Raw genomic sequence first — 22,496 nt, forward strand, 5'->3', positions numbered from 1 at the left:
CCTCTCCTCATTTCCTCCAACACCAAACACTGCCGAGCCCCAGGGGAATCTGAGCAAACACTACCAAAACTGCCAATAACACTGACAGGAACTGAGACTGAGGGTAGCAAGCGATTGAATATTTATAAGAAAAAAAGGCATTATTAAGACTTTATATAAAGTAGAATCTAAGAGGCTTAGATGCTACCTACTGGAAACCAAAAGAAAAACGCCTTCTTATCAATAAGCTAAAGAGAGATGTTTATATAATAAATCTCTCAGGAATAAGAAAAAAGGAGGATACATTTCCATTAATGCTCAGGTGGAGAAATCCATTAAACATCATGAACAACCAAAGTGAAAAGGCAGCTCAGAGAGAAAGAGAAAAATCTCCAAAAAATAAGCTTAAAGATATAGAAATATGTAACTTAAATGACAGAGAATTCAGGATGATAATTCTGCAAAACTCAATTAGATCCATAAGGGAACGTTTATGTAGAAAATTGTTGTAGAGTTGTTTGTATCAGTTGGGTGTTAGTGACAACCCTAGTTTCCACTATGAGATGAATGGGTAAGTAAGATGTGGTGCTGGCACACTGTGGACTACTATGCAATTTGAAGGAACAAAGCCGATGAACACACTGCAATATGAACAGAACTTAGAGATGAGTGAAAAAAAGAAAAGAATTAAGACATATAGCAGAATATAATTTATATAAACTACAAATATATACTCATAAACCAATACTTTAGGCTTTAAGAGAATACCATACAAATTCAAAGATAAATTATATTAGACCAGTTGCCTGTGGGAGGAGGCATAAGTAATAGATATGAGGAACTGGAATAAAAGGAAAGAAAATTTAAAATATCTGAATGTACAAGGAAAGAATCTAAGGTGAAGGGGGTGGAGGTGGAGCTAGAAGAATAAAAAAGTCCTAGATAAAATAGGATGGTATGTATGTAATCGAGTGTACAGGATTAAAGGCAGCTCTTTTGTCAAAAATCTGAGAGAAGACAATAGATGTGACAAGAGTCATATCTGGAAATAGCATTTAGATATCAGAAAAATTTATATCAACTACCTCCAAGCAAATCCAAAAGTTTAGAACTTTTAAGACAGTCTATCTTCACAGCCTTTGGAAGGTACTGATTTTGTTACAAAAGTGAGATTTACTTCCATGACTCCCATCTGTCTGGGTCACACTCACTCACCTGAACAGCTCTGATGTGGGGTTTCCCTCTCCAACATCCATGGCCCTTCTCCTTGCTCCAACTGGAAAATGACCTCTGGTTTGGGAACTTGGTGCCCTGTTAACAGGACATGATACAGGATTAGGTCCAGCTAAATGAGTTTCAGGGACCTATCAATGGCACTTCCTTTTTTTTCTTACAGAAAAGTAATCACATTTCACTGGGAATCGAGAAATAATAATAGTGCTGGAAAGGGACTGAAGACTCTAGACAAATCAAGGATGGCACCATCATACATTTGAGATGTCCCAGAGCACTCAGCAGCTGAGAATGGAAATAGCCTTACTGAGTTCCCTGGTAGACACTTAGGGTGGCTGAGAGCTTACCAACTGAGAGCAGATGGCTATAGTTTTCCAGTGTCACATCCCGGTATAGGCATCTCTGAGCAGGGTCCAAGCGTTGCCACTCTTCTCTGCTGAAGTCCACAGTCACATCCTCAAATGATACCGAGACCTAAAACAACACAATCCTGTTCAAAATTACATGGTCAGCACTGAGAGATGAAGGGAGGATAAACTGAAAATGTTTTTAATGACTTTTACCATAATGCACTAAGTACCTAGTTTTGTCTTTTATTTTGTGAGAGAAAAACTTACTGAAGTATCTAGGCATTCATTGTGTGCTACATTCATTCATTTATTCATTCAGTCATTCTTTTTCAAAAATTAGGATTAAGACAAGCTCTCTTTAAGTTCTCTAGTTAATGGAGGAACTAGATACAATACATTTACTGATCTATTAAGTGCTAGGCAATGGCGGTAGAGTCAAATAAAATATAGAACAAATTAAACACTTGGATAAACAACATAGAAAGACACAAGGGTGCTAAAAAACATTTAGAATAAATATATGGGGGGAAGGAAAAAGAGTAAAGTCTTTAAAAATAATGTAGAAAAATGTTTTCATGATCTTATATTAGGGAAATAATTCTCAAACAAGATACAAAAAGCATTAATAATAAAGAAAAAGACTGATAAGTCTGTCTACAATAAAGTTTTAAACTTCTATTCATTTAAAAGACAGCATTATAAGGGGGAAAAACGCCACAAAATAGAAGATACTGCAACACATATTACTAACGAAGGCTCATATACAGAGGTTGTAAATAACTCTTACAAGCCAATAGGAAGAAAACAGACCACCTACCTAGTAGAAAAGTGGGCAAAGAATTTGAACAGACATTTTACAAAAGAGGAAATCCAAAGCCTCAATAGACAACGAAAAGGGCTCAACCTCCTTAGTAACCAAGGAATACAAATTGAAGCCACAATGAGACACCACTACACAACCCTTGGAATGTCTTCAATGTAGAAGACTGACAACATGAAACAATGAAGAGGATATGGTGCAATGAGAACTCTCATATGGCTGATGGTGGTGTAAACTGGTACAACTATGCTGGAAAGCATTTCGGCTTTATCTGGCAATACTGAAGATATGCCAACATTAAGACACAGTGATTCTACTCATGGAAATATGCCTGACTGGAATATGTGCAGCGGAAAACATGTTCAAGAATATTTACAGCAGCATTACTTAAAATGTGTGTAATATTTCATGATAAAAGCTAAAAATTGAGAGTAATTTTAAAAAATCAGTGTTCAATATAACAGGAACAGTATCTACTATTTTTGTTGAAAAATAAGGATAATTTCTTAGTCATTTTTATTTGTATAATCTCTAAGCATATACTTCACCCACTCACCCACAAAATAATTAGGACTGTTTTTCTATGCTAGGGAGACCCAGGGAGTTGGGGAGGGAACCACATGAATGTATTATCTATTTTAAAAATTAAGTAAAAAATTACCAATAAGACCAAAGTGGAATTGACATGATTCTCCCTTGCTCTAACTTGCTAAGTAGAGATAAAAACTTTTGATATTAAATGTAAAACAAAGATAAGAAGACTGTCAGTTGGCAAAAGGTAAACTGGCTAGGGACCTCAGAACCTGAGGAATGACACAACAGTGGTTTCCCTGAGTTTTCTTTCTGCCTCATATCCTGGAATAGGTGCTGGGAAGGCTGGAAACCCATAATGCCAATTGGTGTAGACAAAAAATTTCCCAAGAATATTTCCTCTAGCCAAAGAACCAGGAAAGGGGCAATTTAGCAAAAGAGAAAATTTTAGATAATAACTTCCCTACTCCAGCAAGCATCACAAGGAAAACTATGGCTTTCTACTCACATTCCCATCAGCAAAGGCTGAGTGGGCAGCCTAAATTTTCATCCCTGCTTGGGGCTAATGAGGCCCCTCCCATAGTATCAGTTTGAGCTACATGAGGATCTCAAACTTCCACCCTCACCCAGTAACAAGATACCCTTGTCTCCCCACCAGGGTGGTGAACAAAGCAGTCTCCTGGAGAGCCTGACATTCCACCACCACCACTACCCCAAGCAGTAACAAGGTACTTATCTCCTTCTGGGATGTCAAAGAAGGCCATGTGGGGAAACTGAACTTCCACCTCCACTTGGCAGTAAGGAGGAGATTAGATTCTCCTTTTCTAGCAGAACAGAGTAAGAGGAGGACTGCTAAATGGAAGGTTTAAATAATATCTAGAATCTCATACTTCCCTAAATATCCAGGACATAACTAAAAATCAGGCACCATATGAAGAAGCAGGAAAATCTCAACTTGAATGAGAAAAGACAATCAAAGGACACCAACATTGAGATGACACAAATGTTAGAATTATCTGACAATATTTTAAAAGTAGCCATCATAAAAATGCTTCTATGTACTTAGAATAAATGCAAAACATGAAAAAGTCTCAGCAAGAAAATAGAAGATAAAAATAACTGAATGGAAATTTTAGAACTGAAAACTACAATGAGCTCAATAGAAGAATGGAGAGGACAGGAGAAAGAGTCAGAGACCTTGATTACAGAACAATAGAAATGATCCAATCTGTACAACAGAAGGAAAAATGACTAGGAAAAAATGAGCAGTCTCAGGCACCTGTAAGACTATAACAAACAATCTGGCATTCATGTCTTCAGAGACCCAGCAGGAGAGGAGAAAAAGTGTGGGGCTGAAAAAGAAATTATGGCTGAAAATTTCACAGATTTAGCAAAAGATATCAACCCAGAGATTCAAGAGGCTGAGCAAATACCCAGAGGATAAATCAAAGACATCTACACTAAGACATGGTACAGGCAAACTTCAGAAAGCTGAGGGCAGGAAACATCTTGAAATCAGCAAGAAAGCAATGACACCTTACCTAGAGGGGGGAAACCAAGTGATACAAGGCCGAATCCTGTGTCTTTTTGACATGTCCCCATCTTTTGAGCAACTCATTACTTTCTAGCACAATGAGTTCATCTAGATTACTCTGTACTTTCTCTGTTCTAACCCTGGAGTCAGTCATTTCTCCATTAATAGGAACAAAATGGTCTAGTTCCTATTAGTGATGGCAAATCAAGGTGTGCTCCTTGTGCCTGGCACATCATTTTACTTTCATCATCAAAGCAAGGAATGTTTTTCCATACAATATAAATACCAACTAATCAATGTAGAAGAAATGATGGAATTAGAAAAAAATACCATCAGGGAAATAGCAAGCAATTAATTGTTATAGGCAAGAATCATTGCTGGATGCTAAAATCAGTGGACAAACATTTTAAGAGAAACAGCATATTTACATAGTTTCAAAGAATCTTCCCACACAATAGTTATTAATTAAAAATAGAAAGATAGTATCTTCGCAGTACCTGACAGACAGCATCTTAGCCAGGTGATCAAAGTTAATATTATCAATAAAGGACAAATTAATATTAACTGCCTACTGACACGAGCCACTGAGAACATGGCATCATTTTTGTGTTATTTCTGACAAAAATGAATAACCCGAATCTAATTATGAGGAAGCAAGAAATAAACTTAAATTGAGGGACATTCTTTAAAACTGTCAGTGTCATGAAAATCAAAGAAAGACTAAGGAACTGTTCCAGATTAAAGACTAAAGAGACATGACAATTAAATGCAATGCATGAAACTGGTTGTCCTGGATCAGGGGGAATGCTATAAAGAACATTATTTTGACAGCATGGAGAACTGTATATTACATAATGTATATTAGATAATTAGATAATACAAATTGTATATTAGATAGTACTATGTCAATGTTAAATATTTTGATTTTGATAACTGTAACTATGGTTATGTAAGAGAATATCCTTGTTCTTAAGAGATAAACATTGAAGAATTTAGGGGTAAAGGGGATTTAAGTTTGCAAATTATTCTCAAATGGTTCATAAAATAAAGTTCTAATACATCTGTGTGTATACAAACACATACACACATACATGCATATATAAATTGAAAAGACAATGAAAACAAATGTGTCAAAATATTAACAATTGGTGGTTTTGGGTCAAGGCATATATAGTTCTTTGTACTATTTTGTAATAGCTCTTTAATTATTAAATTATTTCGAAACAATCCAAGGTTTAAAATCCTTTGTAGAAAATATAGGTGAATATTCATTTAAGCCTTGGGGTAGATGAAGATTTCCCAAAAAAGACAAAAAAAATGCATTAAGTATCAAAGAAAAGATTTAACAATTAAACTATGAGTAAATGAGGAACCTTTATTCATTGAAAGACCCTTTGGCCTTTTGGGGACCTGGATGCCCTCCCCTCACCAGTGAGTGTTCAGGAATTCAGAACAGGCAGGGAGCTCACATCACCTGTTTCACCATCAGTTCCTGGAGGAGGTAGATCCAAAAGCACTGGGCCATGCCCAGCCCTTCTCCACCCACCAGCTCTCCTGAGCACAGACCCTAGGGCTACTGAGGAGCAGGACCTCCAGCTGTTACCTAGCAATACACCTGACCTGTCCCCACAAGTCTCACATTCAGTGAGAACCCTGGGGACAGGCTTGAGGGAAGCTCTCATTCTGTCTGCCCATTTTCCTGACCCTTGTTCTCTTGCCAGTTGCCCCAGGACAGACCAGCAGGTTTGTGGGTGACATAGTGAAAGAGCCGCAGGGAGCAGGGGAGAATTGGCTATTTACCAGCTAGTACAGAAGAATTAAAATATCTAATATCTGACATTGTTAAACATTTTAAGAACTACTACTGCCTACCAGGTGGCTGGCAGCCCAAGCTGGTGGACAAAAGACCTCCTCACATGTCTCTTCCTCCCTGGGAGTCACTAAGGCCACCTTCATGTGGAAAGTGTGCCAAGACCACACCAGGCATTACAATGAGCCTTAACAGATGCAAGATGAATATAGACAAGGTATACTACCCACAGAAGCTGCTCTTTGATTCCTTTCTCCACCAAAATAGAATTTTTGAACCCCACCCTGGCTGGGTAGGTGTATGTGGGGTGATGGAGGGGGCTTTGAAGCTAGAGATTTGGGTACAAAGTTGCTAATACAGATTCACTCAGATTCCAGGCTCACCTGCTGCATATGAAAAGGTTTGATTTTCTGGGCCATTTCTACCATGAAGAATTACATATGTCCCTACCACCACCAAGTCCCCTACAAAGACTTCTTCATGCTAGGTGAGAATCCCCACTCCAGCTCCTCAAGGCTTCCAGTGAACCACACAGTGTCTTCCTACAGAGTCATCTCAGTCCCAGTACACTATGTGCCTTCACTCCCGGGGGTGCTAGGCTGCCAGGATTATCTGCTCCCTGCTCATTCCGTCCCTGGCCATCTGCTCTGTCCCACCCTGCAGACAGCTTGGTGCTCAGACCTCCCTCCTCAGGCCTGTTCTCACTCCTGACCCAGCACATTTCTGCATTGACTTCTGTGATGTGATCCTGCCCTTGTCCCAGTCTAGCAGAAGGCCTTCCAGGGCACTTATTAGGCTGCCTGAAAGTGAAAAGTATTTGGTGCACTGGGCCCTCACCTGTGGTGAGATAACTAGTCTCTGCCTGTTCCCCCTTGTTTGTGGATGCCCTGGTCTTTCCTGCTCTTTCTGGTTGTTCCCTATCCATTTGATTGTTCTTTGTTCCCTCTGGCTGTTTCTTATCCATCTGACCTTTCTCCGCTCCCTCTGGATGTTGCCTATCCATTTGAGTGTTCTTTGTTCCCTTGGAGTATTTTCTATGGCCCTACATTCCTCCATTTGGCCTTTCCTGCTTACCCTGCCCACCCTGGTTCCCTGACTGCTCCCTGCTTCCTCTGCTGGTTCTTATTCCATCTGTGTGGTCTTCCTTGGTCTCTCCTTTTACTGTTTCCTCTAAATATTTCTTATTCCTCATAAGAGTCCCTCAATCTCTTTCCTGACATCCCTATTTGTTGCTTTCTCTGATCGTCTCTGGGTCCCTCTTAACTGTTCTGCTCCTCCTATTTCTTCTTCCCTCGAACTGATCCCTGTTGCCTCTGACCGTCCTGCATTTCCTCTGACAGTTGTCCCTCTAGTAATCATTAGTCTGTGGCACCATTCTTCTGACTGTGCCCTAGTCCCTTTGGCTATTCCCTGATCCTGACGAGCCTGTCTCATTCCTTCTAGTAGACACAGACTGACTGCTGTTTGAGTCTTTTGACTGCTCTCTAGTCTCAATTCTTCCCTGCTCCTGGGACGGTTCTGGAATGTATTTCTAATTTGTTCTCACCTAATGCTCATGTGTCTGGTCCACAGACCATATTTTGTGGAGGGCAGATCTACCTGGCTCCTATCCTAGGCTCTTGACCATCAAAGCATACTACTTCTATGTGCTTAATGCCATGCTGGCTTCTGTACTTTCTTCTGCTCCATCACTTACATTATGTCTGACTACTGTTTGCCATTGGCTAGGTCCACTGTTTCCTGGGTAAGGTGAGCAACAATCCCAGTTTGTCCAAGACTTTCCCTATTTTAGCACTGGAAGTCCCCCATCTCAAGAAACCCTGTCACCCTATCCCAGGGAACTTTGGCTGATTCCCCAGCCTCTTTCCTAGATTCTGCAACTGTCCTTAGCTTCAGTGCCTGCTACATGGGCCTCTGGCTGCTAACTATCTTCAAGAACTGACACTATACCTTCTGGGTGTTCTCTAGTCCCTTTATCAGTTGCCTAGTCAGTCAGGATGTTATCCAATACTAGACACACTTTTAATGCCCATGTCTGCTGTTCCCTAGTCCTCTGGTTAGCCCCTGGGACCTCTAGTGGACACTCAAGTACACGTTTGCAGGTCCCTCTGGCTGTTCCCTGACCTCAGCAGCTTGTTCTTTGTACCATGTGGTCCCTACTGCCCTCAGCTACTCCTCAGCCTTGAAGGTCCTTCTCTGTCTTTCCAATTGTCCCATGAGTCTGTCCCTTCCCTGCCCCTCCACCTGTTCTACAGCCTCAGCAGCTGGTTCCTGCTTGTTTTGGCTACTACCCACTCTGAGGCTCATCTTTCCCATTTCTTGTTCCCTGGCTCCTCTGTCTTTCCCATTCCCTTAGATTTTCTTCGAAATCATGGTGTCTTGTGAAGTCGCTTGTCCTGCTGGCCTTTACCCAGCACAGTGCACCTTTTTGTTTTTGCCATTTTAGCTGAATCTTCTGTTTTCCTGTCCCTCTGGTTATCTGGTTCCTCCATCTCCTCATACCTCTTCCTATTTTTAGATCCCTAATTCATCTTAAACCCTCTGGCTCTTCCTCGTTCCCCACTATCATAACTTCTACAGCCTTGACAACTGCTTCTTGGTCTCTCTGCTGCTCCCTGTCCTCTGACTCATGTTTCCCATTTCTTCTGAATGTTCTATTGCACTCCCACCTGTCCTCTGGGCCCCTTGGTGATCCTCCATCTCCAGTAAGTGCACCATGATCCCTTCAGCTGTTCTCTGTGGATATTCTTCATCCTTTTCTTTTACTGACCCCTCTGCCTGTTTTTCAGCTTCATCCACTATTTCCTGTTTAACTGGCTGTTCCCTGCTCCTGGGGACATTTTTATTGGTTCCTTGGTATCTCTTCCCATTCCCTGCTCCCTTACATCTAATAAAAATAAACAAGAATCTAATACATAAATAAGCAAATAAATAATATTCACCAGGATCTTGGTCATTTCCATCTCTTCTTACAAAGGGCAGAGGTCTGTGGTTGGGAAGAAAGACATGATTGGAGAAATATGCCTTGCAGAGCTCAGAATCATTCATCTAGAATTTCCCACACATTGGCTGGGCAAGCAGCTGAGTGCAGAAGGACTGGGGAGGACCACTTTGTTGTACCCTTCATCTGTGGGCCTGTGACTGATATGATGGAGCAGAGTCTCGCCAAGGGCAATTTTCCATTGGGTGGAAGCACAATACTGTCAGGCAGTGATTCATTTACCATTTAATGCTCCTATATCTTTGACTTGAAATACAATTTCAGTGACTTGGGCAAAAATATTTAAGTGCAGTAATTTCACCACAGCAGTTTCAATCACAACAGAATACCTGAAACACTTTAAATGATTATACAGTTGATTGGTTAAATTAATTATAGCCTATCAAAAGGACATAATGCTATGCGACATGCATGTATAAAGAAAAACATTTCCTGCCTAGAAAATTATGTTAAACTGCCAAGTTAAAAAGGAAGCAACCAAATACTATGACTGCATTTTTAAACTTGAGCTATATAATGTGTGTGGTATGTATACGCACTCACAAACTCACACATATACCCACATACATTCACACATTCACATACAAAGGAAAAACAACTGAAAGTAAATATAGCTAAATGTTAACACTGGTTAATTTTGAGTAATGCTGGAATCAACAGTAATGTTTTATTCTCTTCTATTTGTTTATCTCCATTTTCTAATATTTTATTGTGAAATACTGAAATTATAAAATAATAAAAATCAAAATAATTTTTTAAAGTTTAATATTATTCTAATGAGCACAGGACCCTGAATCCCTGTGAAAGCGAGCCTGTTCCATGGGTGCAGCATCCACAAGACAGTCTAAAGGAGGGAGCTGTCCAGTAAGGTCTGGCTCTCTCATTATCTTCCTCTTGAAGAATCTCCAGGGGAACGTTTAGTGGGAAACAGACTGGGCTATAGTGTGACAAGGACGGAGGACATATTCAGGAGACATAATTCTAGTCCAGTGCTGTCACTTGCAGTCTGAGCCACCAGGGAAAGTCATGTCCCTTCTTGGGCCATTATATTCATCTTTGAAAGAAGAGAAAATCAGAAGGGTCCTAGAGACTGTGGTCACCCTACTACCCTGCCATTCTCTAAGTTCCAAAAAAGGAGATTTTTCAGTCCAAGATTAGGATAGAGGAGAAATCAGCAAATCCCCAGAGACCAGGCAGAAAGGAGGCTCTGGTGGGGATTGGCTGAGTATCTGCCAAGAGCCAATGCAGAGTGAAGGGCCTGTGCTGGGGTTTGGGGGTAGCGTCTCCCTGGCTAGGAACAGTGATTGCCCCCACCCAGACCTGTCCATGGACACTCTGCAGGGAGCTGACCGCCCCCCACCCCAGATGTGGGGCTGACCCTCCCGTTCCATCTTTCCTACATCAACTGCATAACGTTTTTCACTGAAACACACAGGGCTCTGCATGTGGAACATCAGCCATGTGGTTCTCACACAGCAGGAGGATAGTAATCTGTCATAGGGGCAGTGAGTCCAGAATCTGCTGTCCCTGTGACCCACCTGCCTCTACTCTGAGGCCCTGGTGACAAGCCTGGACTATTTCCCCACTGAATGAATTTCTTCTTCCTCCTCACCTCACACAAGCCACCATGTCCCTCTGCAGCCAAGGCTGGGGACCACGGTGGGGAGCTTTGATTTGCTGGCATGTTCCCACTGGGCCTGAGCCCTCAGGCTCCCTTGCTGACGACTCTGATCTTCCCAGGAGCTTGAAGCCAGCAGGCACCTGTGGACTCGGCCAGAGCTGCTGGGACTGGAGGGAAGACCCTGCAGCCTTCACGACGGGGCTTGGTCCAGAGATTCTGCAGAGGCTTCAGAAAACCCTGGAAAGACAGTATCCACATGGTCAGTCATATAGCATTCACCCCAGAAATGCTTCCTGGGGGCCCCCAGGGGTGGCTCGCTGTGCTGAGTACTGTAGAAGAGAAAGATTCAGGAAAACAACACCAAGTATTAGTGTAGAATATGAGAAAAACTCATGAGATTTGGATTAAAATGAATGAGGATTTTAATTGCAGCTCTTTTCAGTTCTAGCTAGAATTTGGGGAAGTAACTTTAGCCTCAGTTTCTTCATCTTGAAACTAAGGATGAAAATACCCATCTCATAGTGTTGTTAAACTTAAATGAAGTGAAGCTTCTAAAGCACTCACTCCTACTTGGCATCTGGAACACATTCCATTAACATATATATATTTCAAATTTTTTTCAATTAGAGTTGACACTAAAGACTATTTTATACTAGTATCAGGTGTGCAGCATAGTGGTAAGACATTTACATAATTTACAAAATGATTTCCCCAATTAGTCTAGTACCCACCTGCCACTATAAAGTTATTACCATATTACTGACTATATTCCCTATGCTATACTTCATATCCTTGTGACTGTTTTGTGACTCCCAATTTGTACTTCTTAATCCCTTCACCTTTTTACCTGCACCCAACTCCCCCTCCCATCTGGCAATCACCAGTTTATTCTCTGTATCTATGAGTCTGTTTTTGTTTTGTTTGTTCATTTATTTTGTTCCTTAAATTCTACATGTAAGTGAAATCCTATGCTATTTGTCTTTGTCTGATTTATTTCACTTAGCATAATACCTTCTAGGTTCATCCATGTCATTGCAAATGGTAAGATTTCATTATTTATAGCTGAGTAATATTCCAATATTCATATATATATATATATATATATATATATATATATATATATATAACTTTTTTATCCAGTCACCTATTGATGGGGACTTAGGTTGCTTCTATATCTTGGCTATTGTAAGTAACGTTGCAGTGAACATAGAGGTGCATATATATCTTCAAATTAGTGTTTTGGTTTTTTTTTTTGGATAAATACCCAGAAGTACAAATGCTGAGTTATAAGGTAGTTCTATTTTTAATTTTTTGAGGAATCTTCAGACTATTTTATGTAGTGGCTGAACCAGTTTGCAATTCCACCAACAGTGCATGAGGGTTTCCTTTTTCCATATTCTCATAGAATATGTTGTTTTTTGATTTATTGATGATAGCCATTCTGACAGGTATGAGGTGACATCTCATTGTGGTTTTAATTTTCATTTCTCTGATGATTAGTGATATTGAGAATCTTTTCTTATGTCTATTGGCCATCTGACAAGAACTGTATCCCAAAGGTGCCATCAACTAGTTTCCATAGGCTCCTAAAATAATCACCAACACAGGCAATACACTCTCAATAGAAAATTAACCATGGATCTGATTAAAGTCCCTTGGGGGCCAAACATGACAACCTACAGGACCCCATAATACACAGCCTATATATGAAATCAGTGACTCCCATAAAACCCTCAATAACAGACCTTCCAGTCTATCACACACCAACTCACAGAGTCTTGCAATTACTGATGTCCACAGGTTCCAATGACTGACTCCTATAGGACCCCCAAAACTGACTCCAAAAGACTGGTAATCCCAGGTTTGCAATCAATCATTCACCACTAAAGTGTCGCAATCAGTAACTCTCATGGACCAATCAATGACTTCAGATACTCACATCTCCAACTCTAAACTTCAAGAATTTCAATAGCAGTCCCAATCACTTATCCACAGATGTCTCCAATTATTTTCCTTCAAGAATTCCCCAACACTGTCATTCACTACTCCAATATGAATGACATCTATAGGCCTTGGATTATCTAATCTGAGTGGACCATAATTCATTGATCCTTCCTCACAGAAATACCCCAATATTTGACTGCCAGAGGAACCCAATCAACCGCATATCTGATTTGCCATTGAATTAAGAGGATAAAAAAAATCCTAAAATACTTCCAGGCAGAAAAAACATGTTTTTTACAATGGGAAGGAATCACAATAGTACTAGACTTCTTATTTGCAATAATAGGAACCATATAAGAAGAAAACAATTATGAATTATTAAAAGCGACAGATCCAAAAATTGTATTTTTTTTGTGCCACAGCACAGCATTTCCCTCTTCATTTTATTTTCATTTTTTATAAAGCTTGTATTTCTCTTTATTTACTTATTTTTATTAATTACAGTCAAATTAGTTAATGAAATCCAGTTTTAGGTGAACAATTCAACAATAAGGCACATATACATTGCATTGTGTGTTCACTTCCTATAGTTAGAATTCGTTCTGTCACCACATATTTGACCCCTTTTACCCCATCTACTTCCCCACTCCCCTTCCCTCCTCCTCTGGTAAACACTAGTCTATTGTTCATGTCCATGAGTCTCTGTTGGTTCTGTTTGTTTGTTGTTTTTAGATTTATATCCCACATATAAGTGATATGTGGTTTTCAACTTTTCTTGGAATTTTTATTAATTATCATTATCATTATTACTTTGCAATGTTTTGCATTATAAGTTATTTATTTATTTGAAGAAATTATTTAAAGTGTTTTTTTTCCTGTCTGCTTTTAGGTTTATATCCCACATATAAGTGATATAATGTTGCTTTTCAACTTTTTCTGCCTGGCTTCTTTTGCTTAGTATGATTATTTCAAGGTCCATCTATGTTGTTGCAAATGGCATTATTTCATTTCTTTTTATGGCTGTGTAATATTCCATTGTATGTATGTACCACTGCTTCTTTAGCCAATCATCTATTGTAGGACACTTTGGTTGCCTCCATGTCCTGGCCACAGTGAATAATGCTGCTATGAACACTGATGTGTAAATATCTTTGCGGATATAAATTTTCAAGTCTTTGGAGTAAATACCCAGTAGAAGGATTGCTGGATCATGTGGAAGATCAATTCTTAGTTTTTGAGGAATCTCCATACTGTTTTCCATAGTGGCTGTACCAATTTGCTGTCCCATCAGCATTGTATGAGGGTTACTTTTTCTCTGCAATCTCTCCAAAACCTACTATTACTTGTCCTGTTGATAACAGCTATTCTAACCCATGTGAAATGGTATCTCATTGTGATTTTGATTTGCATTTCCCTAATTTCTAGTGATGTGGAGCATCTTTTCATATATTTGTTGGCCATTTTGTATGTCTTCTTGGGAGGAGTGTCTGTTCAGGTCCACTGGCCATTGGATTGTTTGTTTTTTTGGAGGGTTGTTATTGAGTCGTATGAGTTCTTTGTATATTTTGGATATTAGGCCATTATTGGAGGCGTTGCTTGCAAATATATTTTCCCATTTGGATGGCTGTCTCTACTTTGTTTACGGTTTCTTTTGCTGAGTAGAAGCTTTTTAGTTTGACGTAGTCCCATTCATTTATTTTAGCTTTTACTTTCCTTGCCTTTTAGGTCAAATTCATAAAATCTTCTTTACATCCAAGGTCCATGAGTTTAGCTATTTTGTTCTCTTCTATGCAATTTACTGTTTCAGGTCTTATATTCAGGCTCTTAATCCACTTTGAGTTAATTTTGGTGTGTGGTGATAGACAACGGTCTAGTTTCATTCTTTTGCAGGTGGCTTTCCAGTTTTCCCAGCACCATTTATTGAAGAGGCTTTTATTTCTCCACTGTATCTTTTTGGCTCTTTTGTCAAAAATTATTTGCCCATATAAATATGGGTTTACTTCTGGAATCTCAATTCTGTTCCACTGGCCTGCATGTCTGTTTTTCTGCCAATACCATACCATTTTGATTATTGTTGCTTTGTAGTATAATTTGAAGTTGGGCAGAGTAATGCCTCCAGCCTTGTTCTTTAATCTCAGGATGACTTTGGCAATTCGAGGTCTTTAGTGTTTCCATACAAATATGATGTTGTTTTGGTTCTATTTCTTTAAAAAATGCAAAAAAATGCCGATACAATTTTAATGGGGATTGCATTAAATCTATATAATGCTTTTGGTCATTGTACCTATGTTGATTCTTCCAATACAAGAACACAGGATATCTTTCCATTTCTTTTTATCTTCTTCTATTTCTTTTAATAGGGTCTTATACTTTTCATTATACAGGTCCTGACATGTTTCATTAGATTTATCCCTAGGTATGTTATTCTTTTTGTTGCAATTGTGAAAGGAATTATTTTTCCACTTCTTTTTCTGACACTTCATTGTTAGAGTATAGGAATGCTATGGATTTTTGAATGTTGATTTTGTGTCCAGAAACTATACTGTATTTCCTTATTATTTTTAGTAGTGTTCTTGTAGAGTCTTTAGGGTTTTCTATATAGAGAATCATGTCATCCGCAAATAGTGACCATTTGACTTCTTTTCCTATTTGGATGCCTTTTATACCTTTTGCCTGATTGCACTCACTAGGACCTCCAATGTTATACTGAATAACAGTGGCGATAGTGGACAGCCTTGCCTTGTTCGTGATCTTAGAGGGAAGGTGTTTAGTTTCTCACCCTTAAGTATAATGTTGGCTGAGAGTTTGTCATACTTGGCCTTTATTATGTTAAGGTACTTTCCTTCTATACCAATTTTGTTAAGTGTTTTGATCAATAAACAGATAGATGCTGTATCTTGTCAAAGGCTTTTTCTGCACCTATTGATATGGTCATATGATTCTTATTTTTTAAATTTGTTTATGTGGTGTATCACATTAATTGATTTGCATATGTTGAACCATCTCTGTACCCCTGGGATGAAGCCCACTTGATTGTGGTGTATAGTCTTTTTAATATGTCGCTGTATTCGGTGCGCTGGTATCTTTTCTAGGATTTTTGCACCTGTATTCACGAGATATATTGGTCTGTAGTTTTCTTTTTTTGTGTGTTATATTTACCGGGTTTTGGTATCAGGGTAATATTGGCCTCAAAAAATCAGTTAGGAAGTATTGCATCCTCTTCAATTTTTTGGAAGCATTTGAGGAAAATAGGTTTTAAATCTTCTTTGAATGTTTAGAAGCATTCTCTGGTGAAGCCATCTGGTCCTGGACTTTTACTTTTTGGTAGGTTTTTGATGATTGTTTCAATTTCCATATTGTTGATCAGTCTATTTAGATTTTCCGGTTCTTCTTGATTCAGTCTAGGAAGTTTGTACCTTTCTCAGTACTGGTCCATTTCTTCTAGGTTATTAAATTTAGTGTTACATACTTTTTCATAGTATTCTTGTATAATCCTTTGTATTTCTGTGGTGTCTGTCATAATTTCTCCTCTTGCATCCCTGATTTTATTTGGGTCCTTTTTTTTTCTTTATTTAGTCTAGCCATGGGGTTGTCAATTTTATTAGACATCTCAAAGGACCAGTCTTTGTTGCATTCTTTTTTTCTATTGATTTTTGTTCTCAATTTAATTTAATATTGTTCTAATTTTGTTTATTTCTTTCCTTCTGCTGCATTAGGCTTCATTTGTTCTTCCTTTTTTAGTTTTTTTTTTAAGATGAAGTGTTAGGATGTTTATTTGGGTTCATTCTAGTTGTTTTTTCAATTCCTAAAATTGCTGATATGAATTGTTTTGGATATTATTGAGGTTTTTCAGAAGTACCATCCTGAATTCTCTGTCATTTAAGTTACATATTTCTGTGCCTGTAAGCTTATTTTGTGGATGTTTTTCTCTTTCTTTCTGAGATGCCTTGTCACTTTGGCTGTTCATAGTGTTTAATGGACTATTTTTCCACCTGGGCATTAATGGAAGTGTATTCTGCTTTTGTTTCCAGAAAGGAGATTTATTATATAAAGGTCTTTCTTTAGCTTGTTGCAAAGAAAGCATTTTTCTTTTGTTTTGCAGTAGGTGGCATCTAATCTTCTTGGATCCCTGCTCTGTATAAAGTCTTAATCATGTCTTTTTTTCTAATAGATATTCAATTACGCTCACTACCCTGTCTCAGTCCCTGTCAGTGTTAGTGACAGTTTCGGTTACATTTGCTCAGATTCCCCTAGGGACTCAGAGGTGTTTGGTTTGGAGAAAATTGGGAGAGGTACCCTCTGGGTTGGAGGATGGGGGCTGTGGCTCAGCCTGCTGTTTAGCAACCATGGCTGGTAATAATCAACTATTGCTTCTCTGCCATCCCCACTTCTCTGCTTTCTGCCCTGATCCCTGGGCATTGCCATTGCATGGAGCTCACAGATTTCTTAGACAGGGCTGTTTAGGGAATCCACTGCACCTTTTCCCCTCCCCTTCCTCCTGCAAGGAGCTCTGGCTACGAGAAGCAACTTCTTTGTTTCTCCCAGTCCATTGTCCAACTCCCATGGTTCTGACCCATGGTAACTCTTATTCACAGAACCCTTGCTCAGATGTGCTTGTGTGCAGGTTATGTGCTTTTGTCGTTGTTGTTGTTGAGTTTTATATGTTCCGCTTACTGTTGTTTCAAAGGGAGAGATCTGGGGTCATCTCTCACTCCACCACGCTTTTAAAAATTTCAATCCCATCCTTTCTATTTCCTATTGTTCTGTCAGGACAAAAAACAGACAATTTTAGACATAAAAGCATTTATTGCATAATATGCTAAGATTTCTATTTCAGGAAAATACTCAAGGGAATAGTCTAAACTATTATAAGCTAAATAGTTACAGAAATCTCAAAATCAGAGGAAAGCAGTTTTGAGAAATGATCCTTGCAATTGATATTCAGTTTTTTTTTCCTGAATAAAATATAATTGGGTATTTGGAATAAATAAGATTATTACTATCACTAAGTGGAAAATTTTAAAATATCCTGGCAAAATCTACTGAGTGAAATCAGAAGGCTAATTAAGCATCTTTACTACTGGATAAGAATTATATTGGTTTTACTTGGATCTACTAATAGAAAAAATAGTTAATCATATCTATAAGATTATTACTAGCAGAAATTGATAAAATATTCAAAATTCCAAATATTAGAATTATTAAATAATAATAATAACTAGAGGAGATTAAGAGAAATGTGACCAAACCAGCAGAAATCAGAAAAGAAAAAGTTAGGAAATATCGACCAAGTAAAATAAATAATAAACATAAAATAGCAGGAGGCATGAAATTGAATGATCTGAATTCTGGTCTAAAAGAGAAAGACTATGAGATTGGGTTTACAAATAAAATAAAAAAAGCGAAGATGTGAAATGAAGCACTGGACAGAAATATGTCATGTTATTTATCATTCTTTTTATTATGGTCAGCACTCATTATATCTTAGGAAATCTTTGCCTACAGTAGGATCATAAAGATGTTTAATGTTTTCTTCCAAAAGTTTTATTGTTTTATTTTTCGCATTTAGATCTTTGGTCTTCCTGGGAAGAATTTTGTTGTGTGGTATCTGTTAGGATCAAAATTCATCTCTTACATATGGATATCAAGATGACCCAGCTCCACTTATTGAAAAGATTACCTTTTCTTTACTGCTCTACAGTGTCTTTCTTTATTGCTCTACAGTGTCACCTTGTGACCATACAGGTAGGGGTTCATTCATGAACTCTGTATTTCCATTGGTCTATTTGTCTATTCTTGGACCATTAATACACTGTTTTAATTAATGTGTTTCATATTAAATTTTGATATTGATAGAGTAAAAGATTATTAAATTGGACTACATCAAATGAAAGTCCTTCAGTTCATCAAAAGACAAATTTGAGAGTGTAAAGGCAAATATCACAGTGGGAGAAGATAACTGCAATACTTGTATCTGGCAAATAATTCATATCTCAAATAGATCAAGAATTCCTAGAAATCAGTAAGAGCTACAGAAAAATCGCAAAACAGCCAATTCACAAAAAAGACATCCAAAAGGCAAACAAGCATAAGGAAAGATGTTCAACTTTATTAGTTAGCAAGGAAATATAGATTAAACTACAATAAGATATTCCTTCGTATCCACGAAAAATGAGTAAAATGAAAGAGATAAATAACCAAGAGCTGGCAAGGATGTGGAACAACTGAAACTCATAAATTGTTTTCTTAGGAGCATAAAATAGCACAGACACTTTGGAAGACTAATTGGTAGTATCTATTAAATCTTAACATATGCAACATCCTATGACCCAGCTATTCCATTCCTAGGTTTATATTCAAGAGAAATGTGAACATATGTTTACGAAAATACAGGTACAATGATGTTCATAGTAGCTTTATTCAAAACTGAAAATTTTTCAAAGGTCCATCAATGTTAGAATGGATAAAGAAGTTGTGCTATATTTGTACAAGGAAATACTATACAGAAATGAGAATGGACAAAATTGTTACATGCAACATGCATGAATCTCATCGTGTGAACATTGTGTTGGCCGAAGAGGCCAGATCAAAAGAGTAATAAATCAATACTGTCTGATTACTTTTATATAGATTTCAAAAACATGTGATTTAATAATCTTTTACTCTACTCCTTGGGAGGAGGTTAATAATTAGAAAGGAACACAAAGAGGGCTTCTTGAGCACTCATAGTGTTCTTGATATAGATTCTAGATGGGGGTTGTATAGGTTTGCTCATTCTGTTAAAAAATCATCAAGCTGAACATGCATAATGTGTGCACTTTTCTATATCATGTTGTAATTCAATAAATGTTTCAAAAATATACAATATACCAGACTAATGTAAAAATATGAAAGCAGGTCTGGAAATAGAATTATTGAGGTGGAAATTAAGTTCAAAGTGCTCAATAGATCAACAAAAAGGGGGAGAGCTAATAATAAAATACACAATAAATAAAAAAGTATTAATTTGCATAAATCTTTGGGGTCATTCAGCATATATAAATAAAAGCAGCACAAATGCATGGAAGTACGCTAAGTCTTAAAAAGCATAATAATAGGGACTTCTTCTTCTGGATATAGAGTAGATTTAATTTTACCTATTCTTCCTGCTAAATACAACTGAAAAAACTCTGGACATTATATATGAAACATAGGAAGGCTCAGAAAGGTGAAGTGAAGGCTAACTGGCTACAGATCCTGAAACCAAAAAATGATGTGGCAGTGAGTTCACTGGGTTTTCTTTTAGCCTCATATATCCCAGACCTGGTGCTAGAGAAGCTGGCAACCCAGAAATGCCAAAAGGTGCAGACAAAAACTGTCTCCAAAAAAGTCCACTCTTTCTAGCCAAAGGATTGGATTGGGAAAGGGGTAGTCTAGCAAAACAGAAAAATTTCAGATAACAACTGCTCTACTCAAGCCAAACATCACAGAAAACACTGCAGCCCTAGCCCCCATGACTAACAGCAAAGGCCAAGTGGAATGCCTAGACTTCCACCATTGTCAGACTATAAGGAGGTGCTTCTGCTCCCTACCTTCTGCAGAGGTGGTGCCAGAGAAAGCCCAGAAGGGTGCTAGATCTTCCTTCCTGGGCTATAACAACTGACTCCTTCTCCCATAACTTCTCCGTGACAGTGGTGACCATGTCACGAATCTGAGCTTCCATCCTCACCCAGAAATAACAAAGTACCCTTTCCTTTTCCCACTGAGGTGATGCCAGAGGAGGTCTACTGGAGTTCTCACCAAGGCTCAGCAGTAACAAGGGCGCCTCTACCAACAGTGTCAGTGGACATCACATAGGAAGCAATGGCAGGGTACATATCCCCCTCCAAGCCAGGGTGGTATCAGCAGAGTCCTAATGTGGAGACTGACACTGAGATGCAGTGGGCAGAAGTATTTGGAATCCTTCCCTGGGATTGATAACCAGTGCACAGTGCTCTGATAAATAAGCTAAAGCAGTGCTGTGAGGAAAATCTGAAAAAAAGTCTCAAATCAATAATCTAAACTCTCATCTCAAGAAACTAGTAAAGAAGAGCAAAATAAACCCAAAGCCATCAGAAGAAAGAAAAAAATAGAAGTAGAAGCAGAAAGTAATGAAATTGAAAACAGAAAAAACATGGAATAAACCAGTGAAACAAAGAGCTAGTTCTCAAAAAACAAACAATAATAGAATAAGCAAACCTCTAGTAAGACTGACAAGGAAAAAAATCAGAGAAGACACAAACTATTAATATCAGGAATGAAACAGGGTATATCATTACAGACATACAGACATCAAAAGGATAATAAAAGAATACAATGAACAACTCTACACACATAAATTTGACAACTTAGATGAAATGGATCAATTCCTCAAAAAGTACAAACTACCACAACTCTTCCAACATAAAATAGTTTATTTGAATAGCCTCATAACTATTAAGGAAATTGAAACAGAAGTCTCTATGCCCAGGAGGTTTAACTGGGAGATTTCCAAAAACCTTTCAAGAAGAATTAACACTGAGTCTACACTATTGCTTCCAGAAAATAGAAGAGGGGTATTTTTCCTAATTCATTTCATGAAGACTGATACCAAAACTAGACAAAGATAGCACATAAAAAGAGAAAACTAGAAACCAACATCCCTCATGAACATAGATGCAAAAAATCTTAACAAAATATTAGTAAGTATAATTTAGCAATATATAAAAAGAATTATACACCGTGACCAAGGGGGTTTATTCCAGGAGCATAAAACTGGTTCAATATTTGAAAAATCAATCAATGTAGACAGGATTAAGAGGAAAAATCACGTGATCATATCAATTAAGGCAGAATAAATATTTGAAAAAATATTTGAAAAGTCCAACACCCATTCATGATAAAAACTAAAGAAAACTTGGAATAGAGGGAAATTTTGTCAATTTTATTTCTAAAAATCTACAAAAGCCCTACAACTAGCATCATACTTAGTAGTGAGAGACAATGTTTTCCCCTTAAGATTTGGAACAAGGCAAGGCTATTGACTATCATCACTCTTAATCAGCATAGTAAAAATTCGAGCCACTACAATGAAGCAAGAAAATAAAATTAAAGGCATACAAATTGAAAAAGAAAAAATAAAACTATCCCTATTTGCAGATGATATGATAGTCTGTAAAGGAAATCTCAAGGATCCTATATATAAAAAAAGACTTCTAGAAGTAATAAGTGACTTCGTCAAGGTCACAGGATACAAGAACAACACATAAAAATCAGTTGTATTTTTACGTACTAACAATGTACATGAGGAAACAAACTGAAAATACAAAGCACACACAAAACAAAATATTTAGGTATAAATGTAATCAAATATGTACAGGGGTTATACTATAAAATGCTGATGAAAAAAATCAACAAAGATTTAAGTAAATAGAGAGAGATACTACTATGTTTATGGTTTGGTAGCCTCAACATAGTAAAAATATCTATTCTCTACAAGTTGATATATAGACTCAATGTAATTCATATCAAAATCTCAGCAAGAATTTTTTGTAGATATATGCAAAATTATTCTAAAATTTATGTGGGAAGACAAAGGAACTAGAATAGCTACAACAATTTTGACAAAGAATAAAGTGTGAGGAATCAAGTTACCTGATTTCAAGACTTCTTATTT

The 22,496-nt window shown here is 37.8% G+C and overlaps 1 protein-coding gene across 2 annotated transcripts in view; it reads right to left on the reverse strand.

Moving 5' to 3' along the window:
• Nucleotides 1-22,496, reverse strand: part of ZNF41 (zinc finger protein 41) — a 53,625-nt gene that overhangs the window by 16,341 nt on the left and 14,788 nt on the right. The window contains exons 2-5 of one of the 2 annotated variants that reach the window (XM_036226988.1): nucleotides 10,871-11,116; nucleotides 9,200-9,243; nucleotides 1,560-1,686; nucleotides 1,195-1,290 (exon numbers count right to left, since the gene is read on the reverse strand). In XM_036226988.1, the coding sequence (XP_036082881.1) occupies nucleotides 1,195-1,290; nucleotides 1,560-1,686; nucleotides 9,200-9,220 (244 nt within the window). In that variant the 5' untranslated portion in view covers nucleotides 9,221-9,243; nucleotides 10,871-11,116. The remainder of the gene's footprint in view (nucleotides 1-1,194; nucleotides 1,291-1,559; nucleotides 1,687-9,199; nucleotides 9,244-10,870; nucleotides 11,117-22,496) is intronic. The other variant, XM_036226987.1, reaches the window with a different exon arrangement.

Source organism: Rousettus aegyptiacus, unplaced genomic scaffold (genome assembly GCF_014176215.1).
Source record: "Rousettus aegyptiacus isolate mRouAeg1 unplaced genomic scaffold, mRouAeg1.p scaffold_m13_p_9, whole genome shotgun sequence".
Classification (NCBI taxonomy): domain Eukaryota; kingdom Metazoa; phylum Chordata; class Mammalia; order Chiroptera; family Pteropodidae; genus Rousettus; species Rousettus aegyptiacus.